Source organism: Ursus arctos, unplaced genomic scaffold (genome assembly GCF_023065955.2).
Source record: "Ursus arctos isolate Adak ecotype North America unplaced genomic scaffold, UrsArc2.0 scaffold_2, whole genome shotgun sequence".
Taxonomy (NCBI): domain Eukaryota; kingdom Metazoa; phylum Chordata; class Mammalia; order Carnivora; family Ursidae; genus Ursus; species Ursus arctos.
Window position 1 is genome coordinate 9794811 of NW_026622874.1, and position 19989 is coordinate 9814799.

A 19989-nucleotide genomic window follows, 5' to 3' on the forward strand; every position below is an offset into this window, starting at 1 on the left:
AAGCACAAGTGGGGGAGGGGGAAGGTGGGCAGAGGAAGAGGAGAAACAGGCTCCCCGCTGGGCAGGGAGCCCAACATGAGGTTCGATCCCAGCACCCTGGTATTGTAACCTGAGCCGAAGGCAGATGCTTGACCGACTGAGCACCCAGGTGCCCCTCTCTTCAACTTTTGACAAGTTGTCTGTGATATGTCTCAGTGTGTACCTCGTTGGGCTCATCCTATTTAGAGTCCTTTGAGCTTTTTGAGTGTGGATGTCCATTTTCTTTGGGAAGATTTAGGAAGTTTTCAGCCATTATTTTTTCAAACAAGCTCTCTGCCCCTTCTTTTTCTCCATCTGGAACTTCCGTGTATATTGCTCAGCTTGTTGTGTCCTGTAAGTCCCTTACGGTTTTCTTCACTTTTCTGCATTCTTCCTTTTAGTTCCTCTGACATGATAAGTTCAAGAGTTGTCTTCAAGTTTGCTGTTTCTTTTTTCTGCTTGATCAAGCCTGATGTTGATCCCCTCTCATGAATTTTTAAAGTAATTATTATATTCTTCAGTTCTAAAATTTCCATTTGACTCTTTTTTCAAGTTTTGATGTCATTGGTGATATTCTCATTTTGTTCATGCATTGTTTTCCTAGTTTCAGTCATCTGTTTGTGTTCTCTTGTAGTGCATTGAGCTGCTTTAGGATGATCAATTTATAAATTCTTAGGTAATTCATATATCTTATTAGAGTCAGTTTCTGAAGATTTATTTTGTTCCTTCGATAGGGCTGTTACACTGTATGTTGGTGTGTCTTGTTTGTTGTTGTTGTGATTTTTGCTTTAAAGAAAACAGCCATCTCTCCTGGTCTTTATAGATGGGTTTTGTGCAGGGGAAGGTATTCACCTGTCAGCCCAGCTAGAGATTCTGGAGATCCCTTAGACTTTTTAAGACAATGTTTCTTCTTTGGTCTTGTGTGTATGTGTAATTTTCCAGTTATTGTGATCTTGCTCCTTTTCCTGTCTGCAATACTGCAGGTTTTTTGGTGCTTCAGTGAAGTCACTGAACTCTTTTATTCTCAAGATATGCCAGTTTTATGAATGCTGAGTCAAGCAAGACAGAAACTAGTCCATTGGCAGCCTTTCTCCACCTATAAGCTGGAGTGTTGAACAGACATTCCACTCTTCTTTTTCCTATCCAGTGGAGAAGCTGCAGGTTGGGCTTCCTCCGCCCCCCAGTATTGAGCTGTGTTGCCTTGGGGGAGGTGCTGAGATGATTAAAATGAAATTTTCTTACTCCTTTCAATATGACTGTACTTGGCTTTGAACTTGACTGGTGTACTGCCTTCTTAGCTTGTCTTTGGCATTTTCATAAAGGCTTTTTGACTTTTTTTTAATTTATTTTTTTGAGAAAGAAAGAGAGCATGCACGAGTGGGGTTCAGGGGCCTCGATGGAGGGGCAGAGGGAGAGAGAATCCCAAGCAGGCTCCCATGCTCAGTGTGGAGCCTTCCTTGGGGCTTGATCTTACAACCCTGGGGTCATGACCTGAGCCAAAATCAAGAGTCCAACACTTAACCACCTGAGCCATCCAGGTGCCCTAAGGCTTTTTGACTTACGTTGTTATTAAAAGTCAGTGTTTCTGTAGAGGAATAAGTTGAGGCTTTCTGTTCTGCCGTCTTGCTGACATCACTCTCTTTCCATATGGATTTACCCACCATCTTTTATTGAAATATTGGTTTTATTCCCCATTGGTATTCAGCATGCCATTAATTATAAATTAAGAATTCATATATGCATAGATCATTTCTGTACTCTATTTTGCATGCTTGGTCTATTTGTACTTTTTAAAGTACCAAATTATTTCAATTGCTGTAGCTTTGCAATGACTCTTGATATTTAGTACATTTTCTTGTTCCTACTTAACATTTAGACTGTTCTTTATTTTTTGTGTTTCAACATAACTTTTTAAACCAGTATATTAGTTTCCAACAAAAAACAGTTTGCTGGAAGTTGGATTGTGATTATACTGAATTTAAAGATAAATTTAGGGCAAAGTAATATCTTACAATTATTGTATATTCCAGTCTATGAGGACAATATATTTTTGCATTTATTAAGGTTTTTAATTTCTCTCACTAATATTTTATAATTTTTATTGTGGCATTACTGTACAAATTTCCTTAAATTTTTTCTTTAAGTGTTTGGTATTTGGTACTATTGTAAATGTTATCTTTTTAAGTATTTTAGTTTTTAAATGTTGCTGGTATAAAAAATACCATTGACTATAGTATTTTAAAACTAACAATCTTTTTATTCACTTATTAATTCTCATAATTCAACTATAGATTCTTTCGGATTTTCTATCTACACAGTCATATCTTTTTTGCATTATGACATTTTTTTTCTTTATTTTCAGCCCATATACCTTTTGCTTCTTTTTCTTGACTTACTGCATTGGTTAGTACCTCAAATGTGATCTTTAAATGAAACGTTGATAGCAGATTGCATTTCTTAGTTCCTGATCTCACAGCGAAAGTTTTTCCCTTTAGGTCTCATATTTGCAAAAGTATATTTCATAGATGCTTTTTATCAGATTAAGGAAATTCCCTTCTGTTACTAGTTTGCTAAGAGTCTTTATCTTGAATAGATGTTGAATTTAGAAAGTTCTTTATTGAGGCTTAATTGACATCATAAACTGCATACGTTTAAATTATATAATCTGGTAAGTTTTGAAAATTTATTATCCCTTGAAATCATTTCCATAGTCAAGATAATGGATATATCTGTTTGTCCAAGAATTTCCTTATTCCCATTTTTATTCCCTCTCTCTTAAGTAAGGCCCTACTTACCCCCACATTCTTGGGAAATGACTGATCTTTCAATTACTGTAGATTCGTTTATATTTTTTGTAGAATTACATAGGAATGAGATTATATATTCAAACCTTTGGTCTGATTTTTTTTTCACTTAGCATAATACTCATGTTTGGGATTCATTCATGTTGTTTAGAGTATCATTAACTAGCTTTTTATTTCTGAGTTGTATTCCTTTAGAGAACTATATCACAGTTTCTTTATATTTCATCTTTGGATGGGCATTTGGGTTGTTTCTAGTTTTGGGCTGTTGCAAATAAAGCTATTTTGAATATTTGTATTTGAATATTTGTCTTTGTGTGGACATGTACTTTCATTTTTCTTTGGTGAGCACCTAGGAATAGAATGACTGAGTTATATTAGAAGAATAAGTTTAACTTTTTAAGAAACTGCTGGACTGTTTTCCAGAGGGGGTGTATCACATTACATTTCTATAAGCAGTGCCTGACACTGCCAGTTGGTCTGCATCCTTTTTAACACTTGTTTTGGTCAATCTTTTTTATTTTAGACATCCTAATAGATATAAAATAGAATCTCTTGTGTTATTAACTTTTATTTCCCAATTATCTAATGATGTTGAGCATACTTTTTATGTGCTTGTTTATCATCTTTATATATTTGGTGAATTGTCTGTTGAAGTCTTTTGCCCATTGTCTTAGTGGTATTTTTATTTCTCATTATTGAGTTTTGAGGGATTTTTAAAATATATTCTGGATATTTTTCAGGTATGTGATTTATAATTTTTCCTCCTAGTCAGTAGCTTGTCTTCTCATTTTCTCAATATTGTCCTTCCAAAAGAAGTTCTTAATTTTCAGGAAGCCCATTTTATCAAAGTTCTTTGTTTTTATGGACCAATGTTATATCAAAAAATCTTTGTTTAACCAAAAGTCACAAGGATTTTTTCCTAGAAGTTTTATAGTTTTGTGTTTTACCCTTAGATCAATGATCCATGTTGTGTTAATTTTTTAAGAAAGTATGAAGTATTGCTTGAAGTTCATTATTTTGCATATGGATACCCAGTTTTCTGACACTGTTCTTTCTTGATTGAATTTTCTTTGTACCATTAACATAAATCATTTGGCCATATGTATTTTCATCTATTTTTGGTCAGTACCTATTCTCTTCCTGTGACTTACCATTAAGCCTCTATCACACTATCTTAATTACTATAGCTTTATAGTAACTCTTGAAGCCAGTATAGAAGTCCTTTGTTCTGGGGCGCCTGGGTGGCACAGCGGTTAAGCATCTGCCTTCGGCTCAGGGCGTGATCCTGGCGTTATGGGATCGAGCCCCGCATCAGGCTCTTCCGCTATGAGCCTGCTTCTTCCTCTCCCACTCCCCCTGCTTGTGTTCCCTCTCTCGCTGGCTGTCTCTATCTCTGTTGAATAAATAAATAAAATCTTTAAAAAAAAAAAAAAAAAAAAAGAAGTCCTTTGTTCTTCTTTTGCAACATTACTTAAGGTATTTTAGTTCTTTTGTATTTCCACATACATTTGATAATCAAATTGTCATTTGTAATAAAAATCCTGCTGGAATTTATTTGAAATCTATATATCAATTTAGGGAGAATTGACAATATTAAATCTCCCAATCCATGAACACAGTTTATCTCTGTTATTTAGGACTTTAATTTTATTCAGCAATGTTTTATAATTTTCAGTGATGTATCTTATATATCCTTAAGCATTTTATATTTTTCATATTATTGTAAATGTTAATGGTTTTTAAATTTTCAATTTCTAATGGTTTTGTTGCTAGTATATAGACATACAGTTGATTTTTATATATTGACCTTGTATCCTGCAACTTTTCTAAATTCACTTATTCTAATAAATTTTTTAAGAATTAATTACATATGATTTTCTACTTAGATGATCGAATCGTCTATGAATATAAAAACAATTTTACTTCTTTATTCTTTATTTTATTTTATAAAATAATAGTGATGTCTTTCAAACCCATCTGTTTAAATGTTTAATAACATTACCTGTACTTTCATTTTCATCTACAGATTATGACTGTACCCAATGACCCATATACTTTTCTCTCTTGTGGTGAAGATGGAACTGTTCGGTGGTTTGATACACGCATCAAAACTAGCTGCACAAAAGAAGACTGCAAGGATGTAAGAATCAAATTTTTATATAAATGACAAAAAATTAAGATTATAATTAAAATTGGACAGTAATCTCTGGGTTAGAAGATTATGGGTGAATTTGTGTTAAATTTTGTTGGTCTAGCGTAATTACTCAGTGTTTTAGTCCTATATTTGGGGGTGATTTTTATTTTTTCTCTTCAGAATGCAATTTGCATTACTCAGATATTGTTTGTTTTTTTCAGCCACTAATTAAATTTATATTTCCATCTGTATTTTTTGTTTAAGTTGGTTTATAGGGAAAATATACAATATTGTATTAGAAGTTGGTGTTGAAGTTGTGTAGCAAACTGTAAAGAAAAAAAGAATTTCCCTTAGAGCAATAAACTGCGGAGGAGGAATATTGACTGAGTGTATTTATTTTGGTGTCGCAGAAGCTGAATTTGTTGGAAACACTGATAGAAATCTGAAAAATAAATTAAAAGAAACCATGTTGTTTTTCCTTCTCATTATCATACTGAGTTAGGATTTCTGAGAAAGGTTATTTCCTTCTAATTAAAAGAAAAATGTTTTAAATGTTAAAATATTTCAGTGTTTTAAATCTTTAGAGTAGCCTCTCTATGGCAATGCTGTGTGTGATGTTGTTTTATCTTTCATAGGATATTTTAATTAACTGCCGACGTGCTGCCACATCTGTAGCTATTTGTCCACCAATACCATATTATCTTGCTGTTGGTTGTTCAGATAGCTCAGTACGAATATATGATCGGCGAATGCTGGGCACAAGAGCCACAGGTAAAAAGCTGTATGTTAAAGAAAATATAAGATTCTGCCAGTTCAAAGAATAAATCTTTATGATATATTTGCAGTCTTAAAATTTCATTAGTTTCATACAATTCAGTAAATACAATGTAGTTAAACTATATGGATTATTATAAAAAATCCCATTTTACTAAGGTGCCTGGGTGGCTCAGTTAAGCATCTGACTTTTTTTTTTTTAAGATTTTATTTATTTATCGTGTCAGAGAGAGAGAGCGCGCATAAGCAGGGGGAGCAGCAGGCAGAGGGAGAAGCAGGCTTCCCCCTGAGCAAGGAGCCTGATGTGGGACTTGATCCCAGGACCCTGGGATCATGACCTGATCCAAAGGCTTAGCCGACTGGGCCACCCAGGTGTCCCAAGCATCTGACTCTTGATCTCAGCTCAGGTCTTGATCTCAGGGTCGTGAGTTCAAGCCCTGCGTTGGACTTCACACTGGGCATGGAACATACATACATACATATATACTTACATAAAAATAGCATTTTACCAAGTTTTTATGACTCTATCAAGGTGATACTTTTGCAGTTTATCACTTTAAAAAGTTGTAACAATTGATGTATTAATTTCCTAGCGCTGTCATAACAAATTACCACAAATTGGGTGGCTTAAGATAACAGAAATTGATTCTCACATTTCTGGGGGTTAGATGTCTAAAATTAAGGTGTTACAGGTTTTCTGTTGGCGGCTCTCAGGAAGACTCATGCTTCTCTCCTAGCTTCTGGTGGTTGCTGGCAATTTCGGCATTTATTTATTTATTTATTTATTATAATTTTTAAATTTTATTTTTTTAAAGGATTTATTTATTTATTAGAGAGAGAGAACACAGAGGGAGAGTGGGAGGGAGAAGCAGATTCCCAGCTGAGCAGAAAGCCCAACGTAGGGCTCCATCCCAGGACCTTGAGATCAGGGCCCAAGCCTAAGGCAGACGCCCAACCAACTGAGCCACCCAGGTGCCCCCAATTTTGGCTTTTAAATGTTCCTTTCACTCTCTGCTTCCACATGTACATGACATCCTCCCCTGTGTGTATCTGAATCTACATTTTCCTCTTCTTATTAGGACACCAGTCATACTGGATCTAGGGCCCACCCTAATGCAGTATGACCTCATTACATCTGCAAAGACCCTATTTCCAAATATTCCAGAATCATTCTGAGTTCTAGATGGACATGAATTTGGGTGGGGGGGGGGACACTATCAGCCCACAACACTTGGCTTTCCTGATTTCTGTTTGTGGTAGAGAGGAGGGTTAGGGAAGAACAGTGACTTGGCTACGTGTTCATGTACAGCACGTTTATGTCCAGTCAAGTACTGTCAGTGATGCTGCAGCACTGACGTTGAATCTCTCGTAAACTCCTCATTTGCTGCTCATCCATTATGGGGTGAAACCACCTCCGAAATACTCAATTTAAAGCCAGGTTATTAGCATTTTCTCAGTAAGGGAAGGCCAGGATTATATACGCACACACCCACCAAATCTACATACATTTATCTATTTTCACATATTTTATATTGCTAAAAATAAAAGTGGACTTGGCCAGAAACTAACAATGTCAATCTCAGTGTCAATTTATGCCCAGTAAAAGTGGACATAGATTATTGAAATGGGAAGACTAGCTTGTGGGCGCCTGGGTGGCTCAATCAGTTGGTCATCTGACTCTTGGTTTCAGTTCACCTCACTATCTCAGCATTGTGAGATTGAGCCCTGAGTTGGGCTCCACTCTGGGCATGAATATTCTCTCTTTCCCTCTCCCTCTGCCCTCCCTCCATTCGTGTGCATACTCTCGCTCTATTAAAAAACAAGAAAGAGTTAAAATAAAAAGGAAGACTAAGTGTTTTTTCGGGGGGTTTTGTTTTTTGTAACTGTGAGAACTCTTTATCTATTTGGATATGCACTTTTAGGGGAAACAGTAGTAATATAAGATGAAATTATAGGCTAAATTATTATTTTTCAACAGATGGGACATAATTGACATTTTGGGCAGGACAAGATCTCCTTTTGCGGGACTCTTGGAGTTTAGCATTCCCAGACCTCCAGGGGCAAAAAATGCCAGTTGGACCCCTCCCTATCATATTATATTACATTGTTGACTGTTAAAATTAATTAAAGTTGGAATAATGTCCCCACTCTGTTATTTTATAAGAGGAAAATTTCACAAGGGTGCCTGGCTGGCTCAGTCAGAAGAGCAGAATTTGAGCCCCATGTTGACTATAGAGATTACTAAGATAATAAATAATAAATAAATAAACTAAAAAAAGTTTTTTAACCTAAAGCAAAAGGTAAATCATTTTAAAGGGAAAATACTATTTTATCTAGTATGCTAATAATAAAAGCTCATCTATTTATGTTATAAAAATTTTACTATCTTCATTGGGGGAAAAGTTTTAGAAAATGAAAGAGTGTAACTGTAATCAAAAATCATTTTAATTGATTAAATACCTCATATTTAGAATAAAACATTTATGTAATCTGTAAAACATTTATATAATCTATATACTTCCAGACACTCAGGAAATTTTTTTTGAAGCTATGTAGCCTTTATACTCTATTCTTTATATTTTGTTATAAAATCAGACTTTTGAGAAAAGAGCCTCTTCTAGAAATAGAATATGATAGTTTAGATTTTATATTGCTACATTAAATCACATATCTCATAATTCAGATTAAGGGCTTTTAAAATGTTTTTCTTAAAAGATTTACACAACTTCCTGTTTTCTTATTTAGGGAATTATGCAGGTCGAGGAACTACTGGAATGGTTGCCCGTTTTATCCCTTCCCATCTTAATAATAAGTCCTGCAGGGTGACATCTCTGTGTTACAGTGAAGATGGCCAAGAGATTCTTGTTAGTTACTCTTCAGATTATATATATCTTTTTGACCCGAAAGATGATACAGCGCGAGAACTTAAAACTCCTTCTGCGGAAGAAAGAAGAGAAGAGGTAAGTTTACTGAAAACCGTATTATTCATTTAGTTCAGAAAACATTACTTCAGTGACTCCTGGGGCCTGAAGGGCTTCTAAAAATGGAATTGATTTTCAAGGTGTTTGTAGTCTAGGTTTTGTAAAAGGACATGGAATATACATGAAAGAACAGGGGCTAGTAATCAAGGATAAGGCTCTAGAAAAAAGTGTTGTGAAATATTTTTAAAGAGAAAATATTTAGTAGCAAAATGTTTCTTTAACTTTATGGATGCACAGCAGCAAGCAAGAAATACCAACACTTCTAACAGTTGTAGGAAAACAATTAAAATAATAAAAAGTGGGATGTCTAAACTCCCAAGAGACTAAGTGTTTATGTTTATACACCAATAGGAGTTTTCTGTTACCATTTACTATTCAGATGTGGACAGCAGTCCCTTCTCTCCTGATCATGCTTCTCTGCCACAGTTAAGAACTAGTAACATACATCCCTAGGTGCATTTTACAAAATACATACAAGTAAGTGAGAAAAAGGTAAGTTAAAATACACACACACACGTAATGGGGAGAGGAGGGAATTGCTGTCCACATATGAATAGTAAATGATAATAGGTAAAATCCTGTTGGTGAACATAAACATTTAGTCTTATTGAAGTTTATATATCACATTTTATATCTATTATATATAGATCTAGATATATAATATTATATATTGAAAACTAGGTGACTAAAATAGTGAACCCTTGCGGGACCTTGCAGGCTCAGTCAGTGGAGCATGTGACTCTTGATCTTGGGGTTGTGGGCTCAAGTTCCATTTTGGGTATAGAGATGACTTAAAAATAAAATCTTTAAAAAAATAAAATAGCAAACCATCTTCTTATTTATAAAAGGCAAAAACCAGAAATAATATATCCTTGAAGTACGCAGCAATAGAAAAATCTTTGTTTTAACTCATATAGCTTCTTTCTCCGATACATTTTTCACTTTGGCTTTTTTTTTTTTTAATGTCCTATGTTTAATCACTTTACTGTTTGGCTTGTAAATGTTTTTGAAATTAACTGTTGCTTTATTAATTATTAGTGACTTTTTGGTATTGGACCAACTTCTATTAGTGAACATATTTTAAAGGTAATAAAGAGCAATAATTTTCTAATTCCCGTGATATACAAAACTATATCCAGTTCTTATGATTGCAGGTGTAGAAGGCTGTAAAATTAGGGGAAAATGAGGATAACTTTATAAATATTTTTTGGGATTTTAAATGTGCCAGTGTATTTAAGTGAATTAGGAAATTGACAAAGAAAAGGGTATGCTGGCTAATGAAAGCTATTTTTTAGTTTATTGGTCTTACTGAAAACGTGAGATTTGCTCTTTTATTTTGTTGCTGCTGTGTAATTCCTTTTGAGATATGTGCTCCAGTGAAGTTACAGTCCAGCTTTGTGACTCTTACATAATGAAAGTTGGAAATGCAGAAACATTTTAAGTGGGCCAACCAGTCTTTATACCACAGAATACTTAGCCAAATGTGTTTGCATAATCAGAGTGAATGAGGCTGAGTCATGAACACTTGGTTATTTTCTGAACACGGTTTTCTCAGTATTCTTTGTTGAATTAACTAAATTAAGAAAAATAATTCTGAAAATGGATTAAAATTATAAAAATAAATCATTCTTAGTATGATAAACCAAGCAATTCACAAGTGTGTATAGAAGAAGAAATTAGTAGTCTGCCCCCTTCTTAAGCTTACCACCCTTTCTTCAGTGTTTTATGCTAAATCCTTGACAGTAGTGTTCAGACACACTCAACTCACCAAGTATTTATTGGGCACCTACTGTACAGTAGGTACTGTAGAAACTTAAGAAGCTCGGGGCGCCTGGGTGGCTCAGTCGTTAAGCGTCTGCCTTCGGCTCAGGGCTGATCCCAGCGTTCTGGGATTGAGCCCCGCATCAGGCTCCTCCGCTGGGAGCCTGCTTCTTCCTCTCCCACTCCTCCTGCTCCGTTCCCTCTCTTGCTGGCTGTCTCTGTCAAATAAATAAATAAAATCTTAAAAAAAAAAAAAAAGCTCAAGGACGACGGTGACAAAGACATGGCCTCTCACTCAGGAATTTACGGTTTAGTGGAACTAGAGATATAAATAAATGAATATGTAAAACTTAATAGAATTGTATATAAGAGTTATGTTCTATATAAGTAGAACAGGAAGGAATAAGGTATTTTGATTGGGAATTTAAGAAATGATTGAACAGGATTTTAAAATATGAATCAAATTTTCACATAATGATTTTTTTCTTATGTTTTAATGATACTTTTATATTTTCTTTATTCTTAATCCTCTAATAATTTGTCTCTCATTTTTTCCCGTCTCGAGTATTTTTTCTTATTCGTCTTTTTTTACTTCTCATTTTTCTTTATTTTTGTATTCCTTTTTTCTTTTTATTGTCTTTCTGTCTTCCTTTTCCTCTAATATGTATTTGACATTTTCCCCACTCCATTATTGGACTATTTTATACAATCTAGACTCTCATTTTCTCCTGTCCCCATGGTTTGTCCCAAAAATATATATCCCAAATCTGTAGTACTACTTCCCATTCTGACTACCACTACTACTGTGATCCAAGGCCTCACTATCTCTCCTAGGTTATTGTGGTAGCTTTTAACCAGGCCCCCAACTTTCACCCCCCCACCCCCACAGTCTTTAGCTATGTACGTAGTAGCCCAATGATCCTTTAAAACCAAGTCAAATTATGCTACTCTTCTGATCAACACTCCCAAGTGGCTCTCCATCTCCTCAAAGCAAAAAAGCAAAACTAAGGTCCTAACAGTGGCTTGAAGAGCTTATATCCTGTGGTTTTGGTGACTGCTGTTCTCTCAGTACTCGTACAGTACCCTGCTCTGGCCCCCTCTGCTGACTCATTCAGTCAGCCCAAGCGTGCTTCTCCCTTACAGATTTTGCCCTTACTGCACATGAAATGGTCTTGCCGCATATCTGGATTTCATCTTCTCTTACCTGTTTCAGATCTTTGCCCTTGACACATTCTCAGCGAGGCCCTACTTCACCACCCTGTTTAAAATCACAGCCCTTAACTCCTTGGTATTGCCTATCTTCTTTGTCTACTTAATTTTTTTTCCCGTAACACTTAACACTTTCTTTGTATATTTTACTTTTTTATCATGTATTGTTCATCTACTCACTAGTTTATAAACTCTGTGACATTGGGGTTTTTGTATGATTTATCCATTGATCTTTTCCCAATTCCTGGAGTAGTGCCTGACACATAGAGGTGCTCAGAAAAGTCCTTGTTGAACGACTGAATTAATGCTTGTAGCATTTTCAGTATTCTTGACTAGGTTATTTTGCCTATCTCAAAAACTCAAACATGGGACTGTTTTTAACTTGAAGATCTTAATCCAGAAATAGTTGCTGAGGTTATAACACTAGTTCTTTGCTTGTATAATATAAAATTCCTCTTTCATAACTATGGAGCAGGGTTCTTTTCTATTCTAAATATAGTTCACATACAGAGTGAGGCCCTCCGTTTCTGGAAGTGATTATTTGTCTAAGATTTTGGACAGTTGCCACACTAGGCTTTCTCTAATCTTCTGATTATTCCCTGTCACACTTGTGGCTTCCTCTGCAGATTTTGTTATTCTCTGTTGCTTCTAGCCATATTTACATACTTAGGGAATTTGTAGGTTTTTTTTTTTTTTTCTGTCTTCTTTGCTGAGGATGTAGAGATTTCTTTTTCCATCTTGTTGCTCAGTATGGTTTCCAGGAGAAAACAGAAAATTTGCAGCTAAGCTGTCACCAAGTTTCTATCAAAATCTGCTTAATTGTCAGGAAAAAAAAATCAATGAATGTTATGTTAAAAAATAAAAATAAAGGGAGTGATCCACAAAATAGGAGAAGATGTTTGTATATCATATATTTGATTTATGATTTAGAATCTAGTAACCAAAATATATCAAAACCACAGTGAGGTACCACTTCGCACTTACTAGGTTGGTGAAAATAAAAAAGTCAGTAAGTGTTGATGAAGACGTGGAGAAATTAGAGCTTTCACACATTGCTGGTAGGAATGTAAAATGGTGCAGCTGCTTTGGAAAACAGTTTGGCAGTTCCTCAAAAGTTAAACATAGAGTTATCATATGATCCAGTGATTCCATTTCTAGATATATACTGAAGAGAATTGAAAACATATGTTCCTATAAAAACTTGCACATATGTTCATAGCAGCATTATTCCCAACAGCCAAAAAATGGAAACAACTCAGTGCTTATGGACTGATGAATGAATAAACAAAATATGGTATATCTAAATAATGGAATATTATTGAGCCATAAAAAGAAATGAAATACCGATACATGGTGCAACATGGATGAACTTTGAAAATATTATGCCATGGGAAAGAAACCAGGGAGAAAGGGCCCCGTTTATCCCGTTTATATGAAATGTCCGTAATAGGCATATCCCTAGAGACAGAAAGCAGATTAGTGGCCGCCAAGAGCCGAGTGGCAGGAGAAGTGGGGAGCAGCTGCTCACAGCTATAGGATTTCTCTTTGAGGTGATGACAATGTTCTGGAATCAGTGGTGGTGCAAGTGGTTGCACAGCTTTGTGCATTTGCACCACTAACTTACATAGTTCAAAAAGGTGAATATTATGGTATGCGTGTTACCTCAAAAAAAATGTTAAAAATACAAAAGTTACAGAGAATGATCAAGAGTGTCAAGTGCCATAGACATCAAATGAAATAAGTTGTGAAAGGTGCCATTTGAATTAGCAATTATTTATCATTTTATCACTGATCAGTGAACTTAGCAATTAATCACTCAATGGTGACGGTGAGAATGAATTCAGTAGAAAGATGGGAACATAAGGTGACTACAGTGAACTGAGGGAGGAGTGGTGGATAAAGGTGGAATAAATGTAGACTTCTTTTCAAGAAGCTTGACAGTAAAGCTTCAGAAAATGTGGGAAAAGAGTATAGCTGGAGAGAAGGATAAAATTGAGGTGTTTTGTTAAAAATGGTAAGAACCTTCAGCATATTGTAAGGAAGAAATGAGAGGAAATGAATGTAGGTATGGGAAAGAGTCATTGTCAAAGCAAGGTGCTCGAGTAATTGAAGGAATAAAATAAAAAGCCCAGTGGAGAGATTGAGCTTAAACAAAATAAATGATGCGTCTTCTGAGACTTTAGGAGGGATTAGGAAGTTGTAGACTATTGATACATTTGTAGAATGCAGCTGAAGAAATTAGTGTCATTTCTACAGGACTGACTTTATTTTCTCTGAAGTAGGAGAAAGGAGGGAAACAAGGTAGAGACCTTGAGGTGAGTAGTGAAGGGTTGCAATAGGTACGGGGACCCGGAGAGTAAACTGTCTATAATTCTATAACAGTGATAATTCCTATTTTCAGGTATGTAGGTACTAGACTGCATGTATCATTGTAATAGAAAGCTCAAGCTCATTGTAGTTATATAACTTTCCTGTACTCAGCTGTAAAGTGATACAGTTGGGATTAGAAGTCACACGTAGAGGATTTCAAAGTTACCTTCAGACTCTTAAGGGCGAGTATGTTAAGTGTAGGCTGTACCATCGATAGATACCATCATTATAAGAGCTGTCTTTCATATTTTGGCCTAGGATCTCTTTTCATACTCAATAAAGAAAGCAAGGACATGGAAAGAATCTGTTACACTTAAAGCGTGCTTCAGGACTCGAGCAAATGAGTTTTCTCTTCATCTTTTAGTTACGACAGCCTCCAGTGAAGCGTTTGAGACTTCGTGGGGATTGGTCAGATACTGGACCCCGAGCGAGGCCTGAGAGTGAACGAGAACGCGATGGTAACTCTACTTTGGTCAGCCTTTTCTAATATGAAATTTAAAAGTTAATCTTTTAACTTGTTTCTTTCTTTCTTTTTTTTTTTTTTGCTATTTTAAGTGGTGCTGAAACAAACATCCTTATGCATGTATCTTAACATACTTGTGCAAGTGTATCTGAGGTTAAATTCCTAAAAGTGGAATGAACGACTAGGTCACTGGGTAGTGCATTTTAATTTTGATAGCTATCAAATTACCCTCCAAAATAAATGCACTACTTTATATTCCTGCTGGAAGTATGAGAATGCCCATTGCCATGTGAAACATTGGACATCATCAAACTTCTTAAATTTTGCCTGTTAGATATAAAGAGAAATGCAAATGCTCCAATTTCCAACCCAAGAATTTTATAATAGATAAAAAATTGTTTTTCCTTTTATCAAGTGCCTTTGACAAGCATAAGAAACTACCTTGGGAGCTTTAAGATGGTACACTTTTGAAATAGAATTAATCTGTGTGTATTTTAATAATCGGTCTGTAGCCAAAATCTTACTTTAATGACTTCTGAATTCTTTTAAGATCAAAAGTACATTCCCCCATAAATTATCCTTGGTATCATCTTATATATATATTTAAATATAAAGCAACATTATATAAAGGCAATAAAGTGTAAAATTCTGTTTTCACAGAAAATCCAAGGACAAATGATTTGCATTTTAAATTATATGATTGTAGAATAGAATTGCCAGTTTTGATGTCATACTTAATTTGATAATTAACCCTTAAGAGAAGAATCATATATTTGAAGGAGGAAAGGAGTAGAGGGAAGAGACAAATATAATACTTTTTGGTTTTTGTTAATTTCAAGTATATGGAATATGCTTACAGGGTGGTGAAAATAAATTGAGTTTAAGGAAATTTAAGAGAGAGGGCAAACCTTTCTTTTAATCGGTTCAATTTACCATTCATGAGCCCTTCCTAGCTGTGCACTGGTGAAACGAAGGATGTGGGTTGGGGTCAGGGTGGAAGGTGTGGAGGTGGCTAAGAATAGACAAAGATGCAGGAGATGTAAATCCTATTCTTGAGGAACTCAAAATTCAGATGGAGAGTCACAGTTACTATGAAATGTGATGTTAGCTCTAATAGATTTATTATATACATTCATAGAATTTATTTAAGCTATTTGATTCTTTTTTTTTTTAAATGCTCTCATTTTAAAGGCCTTAAAATCTGGGTTTTTGCGTTAATGAAAGATCCTGACTCACTACTGAATTCACTGATAAGACCTGTATTGTGATAGGTGAGCAAAGTCCCAATGTGTCATTGATGCAGAGAATGTCTGACATGTTATCAAGGTGGTTTGAAGAAGCAAGTGAAGTTGCACAAAGCAATGGAGGACGAGGAAGATCTCGGCCAAGAGGTAATTTTTCTTGTTAATTAAAGTTAACCAAAAGCTGGCAAAGACTGTTTTATGACATTTGTTTTATTTATATCATTCAGTTTACACCATTCTATATCTATAATAATCACAGGTTCTTAACTACATTGTGTAAAGCGGTAGAGGAGCATGGGTATTGGGTACAATTTGTCTCTTCACGTTCCAGTAGGCCTAGCCCTTATTCTTTGCTTTTCTCAAGAAAAGTAAGAAAGTCTGATATTTCCCTTATATATCCCAGTATATTTTTATATGCATTCTGAAAATAGAAATGCATTAAACTCTGTAGATAAGAAGTTTTATATAATGGAATAGTTTCTCCTTTATGTTACTTAGGCATTGGTTATTAAGTGCTGTTTCTAGTGTTAGCTGACCTGTGTTCATATCTTGGCTCACTACTTTCTAGCTTTGGGGTCTTAGGCAAGTTACTTATCTCTGTCAAAAATGAGGAGTATAAAAAGTTAACTCCTAATTGTTTTAAAAACCCAAAATAAAAAATCATATTGAATTTTTCCATAAATGATTCTTGTTAACTCCTCATTTCAATTAACTTTTTAAAAAATTCCTTGGACTGTAAATTTGCTTAAGAGTTATTGAATTTGTGCTTGAATTTAAAATAAGAAATATTTAAATCATGGTGATTAAAAGAGAAAACTTCATATTCTCTGGTAGTTGCATCTTGTAAGACATGAACTGGATTAGTCCATTCCATCTTTCTTTTAATAACATTTAGACTTGAGGGGAAAATTGTTAATGTCTATGAACTATTCCTCATTATTTCCTTGTAGATAGCACAAAGCCGCCTAGCATAAGACATAGTAGACACTGAAGTCTTTTTATTTTTATTTTTTTTATTTTTTATTTTTTTTTAAATTTGGTAGTATCGAAATTTCAATCTTTGTCATCTTTTATTTATTTTTTATTTTTTTTAAAGATTTTATTTATTTATTTGACAGAGATAGAGACAGCCAGTGAGAGAGGGAACACAAGCAGGGGGAGTGGGAGAGGAAGAAGCAGGCTCATAACGGAGGAGCCTGATGTGGGACTCGATCCCAGAACGCTGGGATCACGCCCTGAGCTGAAGGCAGACGCTTAACCGCTGTGCCACCCAGGCGCCCCGACACTGAAGTCTTTTTAAATCATGATTGCATCATGTTAGTTTAGTGGTTAAGACATTATTGCTAATGAAGTAGGAATCAGGAACTTAATCCTATTCTGACCTATTTATAACTTTACTTACCCAATAAAATTTTTCTTAAATATTTACCAAGACAACATGTCGTAGAATGGAAACATAGCAATAAAATTCATTCTCCTGGGTCCCTGCGTGGCTCAGTCAGTTAAGCATCTGACTCTTGATTTCAGGTCAGGTCATGATCTCAGGGTCATGAGACTGAGCCCTGTGTGGGGCTCTGTGCTTAGCGTGGAGCCTGCTGAAGATTCTCTCTCATCTGCCCTTCCAACCCAGTCTTGTGCATGCTCGTGCTCTCTCTCTCTCTCTCTGTCAATGAATAAATAAAATAAAATAAAATCCATTCTCCTATTATCCAGTCATTAAATCAGAATCATCACCTTCAAATTAAAAGGACTAGATGTTATTTATAGGCAATTCACAACCTATTATTTAGGTTTGTCTAAGTGAAGGTACCATATTGATCTTGAAAGACTGATTATTTTAACAAAAATGTTCTGTAGATAGATTTTTACCCCTTTTGATTAGCCTATTTGGTCAAAGGGATGAAACCACCCCTGGGTGCTTTCAATATCCTAAAATTATATGTTTCTCTGTGTGTGTACATGTATGTACAAGTGCACATGTATTTCTTGAACATATCTCTTTAGAGTAGCTGGTTTTGGAAAGCAGTTAATATTTGAATTTGCATTAACATGTGTTTTTTGAAGGTGGGACGAGCCAGTCAGATGTGTCTGCTCTTCCTGCGGTCCCGTCAAGTACTGATTTGGAAGTGGGCGAAAGTGCAATGGAAGTAGATCCTTCAGCTGAACAATCTCTTCAGCCTTCTACGTCCGCTGCAGTGTCAGCTCAGCCTCATTCGACGTCCTCTGCTGCAGAAAGCCCTCATTCTACTCCTTTGCTGTCTTCTCCAGACAATGAACAAAGGCAGCCTGTGGAGGCATCTGGACGCCATACTCATCGTCAGTCTGGTGAGGATGCTACTCTTTCAGTAGGCTGTGGTTCAGCTGATGATTTCTGATAATGGATACTTCTTTGTGGGCTGGTTTGAAAGATACTAAATCACATGAACTTGTTCTTGCTGGAATAAATCAAAATGACATGTAAGAGGTGAACATGTGACTTAAACACAAACTTCAAGTGTGCCTAACTTGCATGAATTTAACAAATATCAGAATCTTCAGTTTACCTAAGACAAATCTTAAAAAATATGAGTACCAGCAGATAGTGTTTTGACATAGCTTCCTGCAGTTGACTTAAAGATTACTTTTATAAGTCATTATAGATGAAAATGTCTTTCTCGACTTTATTTGGTTATATCTATATTATCAGTTCCTCTCTTTATGTTTTTTATTATTTTTCTTCACATCATGAAATACTTTAAATACATTCTTTGTGGTACATTTGATAACATCTCTTGTTGACAACACATACAATTTACCAAAAGATTTATTTCTCCTATATTTACATGAAAAAGAATTGTTTTAACAAGTCCTTGTCTTCTTGGTACTTGATATTAGTGGAAAAAAATCAACTCCTAAATTCTGTTAAAATACGGTTTTCCTCTCAATATTAAAACTCCCCATGTTCAACTTTTTCCTCCCCAACTGTGGAATGTACTAGTATTTATAACAGTAATTTTCAGCAGATATGACTATAATTTACTTGGCATTTTAACTGTGTACATGTAATTATAATAACCATTAAGATTTTAATCATACTGGGTTCTTCTAAAGAGGCATTTTACTTGTCATATAATAAAAAATATTAGCAACTAGAGATACAGCTGGCAGGCCTAAGCTGAAACCTATAAAAAATTCCTAACAGCGTAACTGCCAAGCTGTCACTTTATTCTTGCTTTTCTGAAATCTGATACAAATCACCAAATACAGAGTGTTTTAAATTAGGCATTCTTTTATTGTATATCCATTTTTGGTAATTCATTTCAGTTTCTATGGGAATAGAAGCCAGAGTCAATTATATAACTATTAAGACTTGTGCACAATTTATCCGTAATAATAAGCTAAAGCTGAGCTTTAAAGTCAGGTTTTCCACTCTCTAATCGACATACTTAACATTTCAACTTATGAGAAAGTAAAATATTTTGGAATATTTGGGAAGTAGGGACAGAATCAGTCAAAAGTTTTCGAAGCAGGTAAAATTGATTAAAAAACAAAGAATTTTAAAGTATTAGCATTCTTGGAAATATTCTTAAAGTTTCTGATCAATTTTAAGCTATCAGGAAAACTTAGCAAGAAGATTCCCTAGCTTATATTCATGTTCCAGTGGGTCCTAACTAATTCCAGTTGTTTTCTAAACACATTTCTGAGTAAAAGTACTTAGTTTGGAGTTTCATTTTTCTTTTTTGTTACAGATATTTAACACAATTAATATTGCATTTCAGATTGCTAAATCCCTTTCAGTATTTAATGTAAGTATTAAGTAGTCATTCGAATTATCAAAAGAGAAAAATATTTGTAATGATCATGCAGTCATTGTTTTGATCATTACTTGGCACCTTTGCCTGTAATTTTTTTAAAGAAGTAAGGAAATATTTTTAACTGGTCTCTACCAGTTTAAAGAATTTTGGTTGACTGCACTATGGAAAATCAGAATACTTCCGTATTACGAAGATAGGGTCAGTATTGAAGAAAATGATTTGATGTTAGATGTAATATCTAAAGATTATGCCTGGAATTGTTTTGACAACAAGCCTTTCATTATCCCAGAGTACATTTTAACAATAAGGACTTAATGAGTTTTTTCTGTTTTGTTTTGTTTTCCCAATCTCTTCTGCACTTCTAGGTTCAGATAGGTTTATGGATACTAGGAATTGTCCATGTGGTAGGGGGGAGTGTCACCTTAGAGCCACGATTT

At 34.9% G+C, this 19989-nt stretch overlaps 1 protein-coding gene across 8 annotated transcripts in view; it reads left to right on the forward strand.

Moving 5' to 3' along the window:
* Positions 1-19989, forward strand: part of DCAF6 (DDB1 and CUL4 associated factor 6) — a 130762-nt gene that overhangs the window by 43309 nt on the left and 67464 nt on the right. For all 8 annotated transcript variants that reach the window (XM_026509446.4, XM_026509447.3, XM_026509442.4 and 5 more), the window contains exons 5-10: positions 4849-4962; positions 5592-5727; positions 8476-8690; positions 14416-14509; positions 15786-15905; positions 17823-18083. In XM_026509446.4, coding sequence (XP_026365231.1) covers positions 4849-4962; positions 5592-5727; positions 8476-8690; positions 14416-14509; positions 15786-15905; positions 17823-18083 — 940 coding nt within the window. The remainder of the gene's footprint in view (positions 1-4848; positions 4963-5591; positions 5728-8475; positions 8691-14415; positions 14510-15785; positions 15906-17822; positions 18084-19989) is intronic.